The following is a 6,000-nucleotide window of genomic DNA, read 5'->3' as shown; positions in this document are numbered from 1 at the left end:
GAGGTTTTTTCCACCGTCCTATATTTCTATTTGACCTTTTAAAATTTTTTTTTAGTGAACAAAATCAACTTTTCTTTAGCCATGCGGTGGCGTGTCCTTCTCTCCCAAGTTCCCTGGGGACTTGAGGACAAGACGGAGAGGAAGTCTCAGAGGCCCTACCCCGAGACGATCCCGCTCTTCTTAGCAAGGTCGCCGCCGCACCCCAATTCCCCCTCCTTTCCCCACCTCCAGCTCTGCGAACCGGGACTGTCGGCGAAACCCGCCCCTCCCCCACTACACCAGGTCCTGGTGACTGCGGGTGCGCGGGGGAGGAGCAGGGCGGGCCCAAGCGTTGCTGACACGTGGGGAGCGAGGAAACGTCCGAGGAGGAGGGGTGGGGTGTGTGGGTGGGTGTGTCCGCGAGTGGGAGAAACCAACCCAGACCACCTCCGAGTCTTCATTTTCTCGTGTTGCTTACCGGACGGAAAAAGGACGCAGCTCTCCCAACGATCCAGAGCCCCTCCTAGGTAGGTACCGAGAGCAAACACCAGAAAGCTCCGGCCGCGACCCTGCGCTGCCCGCGACGACCAGTAACCCGTCCCCTGGTCGCACGTCTCCCCCCCCCCGCGTCCTGGCGCGGTGGTAGGGCCCGGCGGCGACGTCACCCATTGTTTACAAATCAACCCGAGCCGGTAGGATTCCGGCTCCCGCGGCTGCAGGCGCGCGGCGCGAGTGCCTGGCGGCTTCCCGCTTCCGTGTCCGCCCCGGCCCGGCCCCGGCCCCGGGCCCCGCTCCCGCTTCGGCCTCAGCACCGCTCCCCGCTCCGCCGCGGCCCATCGAGCCCGGCGGGCCGCCGAGCCGCCAGAGCCGGCCGCCGAGCTCCGTGTGCCCGGGCGGGGGGGCCATGCCGTGTCGGAGGGAGGAGGAAGAGGAAGCCGGCGAGGAAGCGGAGGGGGAGGCGGAGGAGGAGGAGGAGGAGGACAGCTTCCTCCTGCTGGAGCAGTCGGTGACGCTGGGCGGCTCGGGCGAGGTGGACCTGCTGGTGGCCCAGATCGGCGAGGCGCTGCAGCTGGACGCGGCTCAGGACAGCCCGGCCTCCCCGTGCGCGCCCCCGGGGCCGCCGCTGCAGCCCCCGCGGCCCCCGGCGGCCGTGCGGGCGGACAAGGCCCGGCCCCCTGCGCTGCCACTGCTTCTGCCGCCCGCGCCGGCCGAGGCGGTGGGCCCGGCGCCCCCGGGGGCCCTGCGCTGCGCCCTCGGGGACCGCGGCCGCGTGCGGGGCCGGGCTGCGCCCTACTTCGTGGCCGAGCTCGCCGCAGGCCCCAGCGCTCTGCCTGGGCCGTGCCGGCGAGGTTGGCTGCGGGGCGCCACCGCCTCCCGCCGCCTGCAGCAGCGACGATGGCCCCCAACTGGGACGCGCGCCCGCGAAGACGACCCGCACCGGCTCCTGCAGCAGCTGGTGCTCTCGGGGAACCTCATCAAGGAGGCCGTGCGAAGACTTCAGCGAGCCGTCGCTGCCGTTGCAGCCACGAGCCCAGTGGGCGCCGCTGGGCCGGGAGGCGGCCGCAGCGGACCGGACCCTGTCTCCCTGCAGCCTTCTGGCGCTTTGCACTGACCCGGGGGCCCCTGGAGGAGGAAGAGGACACCGCTTCGCAGACCCAACAGCGTCCTACCCTCACCGACCGAGAGCTGAAGCCGCCGTTGCGGTCCTGGGAGCGACCGCCCAGGCTGCGGAGAGACGCGTGGGGAGAGACCTCAAGGCGAGAAAGAAGTTACCGGCCCCAGCGAGGCTGTCGGAGAACAGGAGCCTGGAGAAATGCACGGGCCAGGGCGCATAGGTGCCGCGTGAGAGTTTTCTCGGCCACCTCGGGGCCAATGACCTGGGATAAAACTGGGAGAACTATGGCAGCTACTGGCATCGACTTGTACCTGACTTAAGCCTTGGGGGCGTCATGTGCTTCGATTGTTTAAAGACAGGGTTCTGAGGGGCGGGTATCGCCTGGGCTTTATTAACAATACTTGAAAACTAATGACACGCAAACATTTTATTTTCTGGTGGAAGAGCTTAGTGGAAATGGTGCTACAATTGCTGTGCAAAGAAATTCCAGAGGGAAGAAGAATGTAAAAGCTTGGTGGTGGTTGGGTTGCCATCACCCCCTTTTCCCCACCCAACTGGTGTTTGGTGGAGGTGGGAGATGTGAACTCCAGTTAGGGGGTTAGAGGGAGCTGAAGAATTTTGAAGGTGGCGCCAGTTGGGAGTTGAATGTGGACTTTTAACTGACTTGACCTTGCCACCTGTGGTTCAAGGTCACAGTTTGCTCTCTGGCAGAAGGCTGTGGGGTTCCTGGGAGAACTAAATTCATCCCTGGGTCTTTTCTTTCTCTTGCCCCAAGAAGAGCCTTGTCTGTGCTTTGCTACCTTTTGGAGTCTCCCGAGGACACACAGAAGCAGAGAGGGACCTGTGGGGAGAGTTATTTTTCTGTGCTTTCCTCTTTCCAGAACTCCTCCTCCTCTTTCCCTGAGGCCACTCTTGGCCTAGCCTTGAGCTTTCTCAGAAAGTCATAAACAGTCTCCCCTGTCCTCCCAGCCAGACTTTGTTATTTCACCCTTTCTGGTGTCTGCATGGGATAGATGAGACCCTGGATGTTTTTCTGCTATGTTCTGGCCGTCTGTGGGGCCATGGGCCTGAGCCTTTGTGGGTCCTCATCCCTCACAGCCTTCTTCTGTCACTAGCTCTTCTTGTGAGTGACTGAAACCGTGTTTAAAATGTGACTCTCCGAGAGGAGAACCCGCCGGCTTTACCCTTGTGAAACTTGACGGCACTTTAAGGAAAGTGCCACCCCCAAACTTTAAGGTAGCTAAACAAATTTTAAAAACAGTTTCAATGGCTCGTTCATCCTCCAGATGTAGCTGTTGACGTACACTTCGCACCGGAGTGTCTGAAATTGTGGTGGTCCTGATTTATAGGATTTCTTAATTAAAATGTCTGCTGAATAAATTTGGTTTTTGTTTTGGAGCATGTTTGGCTTTTTGGTGGAAGGTGGGGGAAAGAAAAACACATAGGGGATATCTTAATAATGAAGGGTGAGTGTACTTGGGGGGACCTGGGCAACGGGTTGGAGCCATCTCTGCTCAGCGTAGAATACTGGTAGAGCTGCAGGACTTCATTGTTTCTGGGTTGATGTTAACCGAAATCAGCAAATTAAGTCCAGATTTTTAAAACCTGCTAGATGGGCTTCCATTCCCTCTGTGGAATAAGAACATATTCCAGAAATGCTCTCTAGGCGGGAGGGCAGAGGCCAAGAGACTTGATGTGTCTAGAGAGCAGCGGTGGAGGTGGGGTGATTTTCATCTGGATTTTTGTGTGTGTGAAAAATGGGAGGGCACAGGCAAAGCCAGCCTGTTTCTTCCTCTTTGGAGACTAACCCGGTCTGGAGCTTTGGCCTAGGAAAGGGAAACCAGTTTCACAGCGATATATTTGGTAGTTGTAAAATGGCTTGGTTTGAGCAGGCAAGGGTTAGATTAACTGAAGTTTTCCTGTCCTCAGGCCTGTTTTCCCCAGGCATGGAACCCTGGTAGAGTCCCTTCCTACTTGGTCCAGCCCAGAGTTCTGCCACCCAGCCCCCTAGGGAACTTCTTAGCACCTCTTCCTCCCTCGCCTGCCCACCATTGTCTCATGGGGGGGCCGTGAGGGGAAAGCTAGTGTTCAGTGACTGGGTTTGACTCGGCCCTGCTACTCACCCATCTGTATCACAACGGGCAAGTGACCACCCTGTGCTTGTTCCTTCGCTCTTTAATAAAAGAATACTAGTTAATAGGGTAGTTGGGAGGGTTAAATGAAGATCAGGGATGTCTGGGATAACTTGCTCAAAGAATGATAGTGGCTAATTCTTGTCACCACCACTGCCTCTTCCTTGGTCCCTTCCTTTGGGAGTGGCCCCTTCCTTGGGGACCAAACGTGCCCCACTTGCCCTCGCTAACTTTAGCCACCATAATACAAGCTGTCCCAGTCTCTTGCTACTGTACCCTCACATCCCTCGTTCTGACTCCTTCCAGAAATCTGCTTCCACGTAACCTTCCAAACCAGTCTATCTCTGCATTCATCATTCTGGGGGTTGTATTCACTGGGTATACGTGTGCCAGGAGTCACTGTTCTGGGTATCCTCTCATCATGTCATGGTTTTATGGGCCATAATGTGGAGACTGTTTTCTCCATTTTATAGATGAGGACACTGAGGCCCACGAGACTGACTGACTTGCCTGAAGTCACCACCTTTTTTTTTTTAATGTTTTATTTTGAGAGAGGGTGCATGCTCACGCATGCGCACGTCCCAGCGGGAGAGGGGCAGAGAGAGGGAAAGGGGATCCCAAGCAGGCTCCACACAGCGCAGAGCCCGATGCAGGGCGCCATCTCAGAAACCTTAAGATCATGACCTGAGCCGAAATCAAGAGTCAGATGCTTAACCGACAGCCACCTAGGCGCCCCTGAAGTCGCCGCTTTTTAAGTGGACAAGCTGGGATTTGAAGCCAGGCAGTCTGGTTCTAGGATCTCCTGTTCCTCAACCAGACCTTCCAGTCTACTGTACCCCCTGTATGAGACTTCCTTGACACCATTTTCTCCCATGTTGGGTTTATTAAGGTTTCTTAAGAGCATCCCACTAAATACCTTAACACAATGGCATCACTGTTCTCAAACTTCTCTTGAACACCAGCCACATATATGCAAAGTGCTGGGGCTGTGGGATGCGGCAGGGTTTGAGACCTCCTGGGCGAATTCGCAAGCAGCTTTGGGGCCGAGGCTTTTACACAAGATAGGAGAAATTGCCCAACAAGGGCGCGGATAACAAATGGTACCTGGCTGCTGCTTTTAGAACCTTGAGTTGTCTAAGATGAGGGCATAGGGCCGAGATGGTGCAGTCTCACCCAGAGCAGATGTCCTGTGGGTCTGCACTATTCCCAAGAGCACTTGGGAATGAGGTTAGAATGGTGCCTGCAGACAAGGAGAGAAGAGCTATGGGACCTGAGAAGCAAGGTAGAAGGAAAGAGAAGTGATACCTGTTAAGGGCAGGTGCTCTGTTGATACCTTTTATGAGACCTTCCTTTGCTCTCTACAATGGGGAGAGGTAGGACTTATTGGTGGTAGAGCAGGGTCTGTACTCATGGCATTAAGCTGATTCTCTTGCCTCCTGCCTGAACCACCCACATCTCTAGTCATGAACAGCCCCCTCTGTGGATTCAGCCATTTGCAAAGGCTGTAGGGAGCCAAAGCCTGGGCCTGGGCCTGGGCAAGTGTCTCTCTATATTGAGGCAATGGCCATTTCCAAGGTATTGGAGCTTGGGATGGCCCATTCCTAGTACTTGGCCCAGGAATGACTGTGGCTGGGATATCCCTAGCCCTTTGAGTAGCTGGGCACCGAACTGGGGGGATGTGAGCTGGCAGAATTGAGACAGCTCCCATCTTCTGAAGGGGCTGGGACCTAGGTTTCCCTGGTAACATTCTGCAAGTTTTGAGCCCTTAGAAGATCCAGAAAAATAGGGAAGTGGCAAGGAGAAGCTAGCTGGTTGTGGGGGTGGGGGTGGGGGTTGATCAGGAGTTTCATGTGTGAAGTTATAGGGACGGCAGCCTGGTGCCTCATAAATGATTAGAGCTGTGCTGAAGATAAAGACTTGGCAGTTAGAGCTAAGATGGGTGGATGGATCCTGGGAGACGCTGGCAGTTGGGAAGCAGTAATAACACTAGCTAATGTCTGTCGTGCTTCCCATGTGCCAGGCTCTGTTCTAAGTTCTTTATAAAGACCAACTCATCACATCTATGTGGGAGGGAAAAAAGTAAACAATAGGAATAGACAGAAAGAGTAGAACCGAGAAGCCACGGGAGACTGTAAGGGATGGTGGGTATGTGAGCATGTCTGCATGTGCTTATGGGTGTATGCACACGAACAGATGTATCTACGTTATCTCTGTACATCCTCTGTGGCTAGGTCCAAGGTATATGGAATCAGATCTTAGTGACTTTCACTATTT

General features: G+C 55.6%; 1 protein-coding gene across 1 annotated transcript; it reads left to right on the top strand.

Annotated features, from left to right (window-relative positions):
• Positions 1–398: 398 nt before the first annotated feature.
• On the top strand, positions 399–2,992 carry FRAT2 (FRAT regulator of WNT signaling pathway 2). Its single transcript, XM_042907985.1, has one exon. The coding sequence runs from the start codon at positions 884–886 to the stop codon at positions 1,589–1,591; it is 708 nt and encodes a 235-aa protein (XP_042763919.1). The 5' UTR covers positions 399–883; the 3' UTR covers positions 1,592–2,992.
• The last annotated feature ends 3,008 nt before the right edge of the window (positions 2,993–6,000 follow it).

The sequence above is a fragment of the Panthera leo genome, chromosome D2, assembly GCF_018350215.1.
Source record: "Panthera leo isolate Ple1 chromosome D2, P.leo_Ple1_pat1.1, whole genome shotgun sequence".
NCBI classification, from domain to species: Eukaryota; Metazoa; Chordata; class Mammalia; order Carnivora; family Felidae; genus Panthera; species Panthera leo.
Note: the sequence above shows the minus strand (reverse complement) of the source record. Positions and strands in the feature narration are given on the sequence as shown.

Bases quoted from the DNA above. Each gene is read 5' to 3' on its own strand.
- FRAT2 (XM_042907985.1), top strand. From the start codon at position 884: ATGCCGTGTCGGAGGGAGGAGGAAGAGGAAGCCGGCGAGGAAGCGGAG.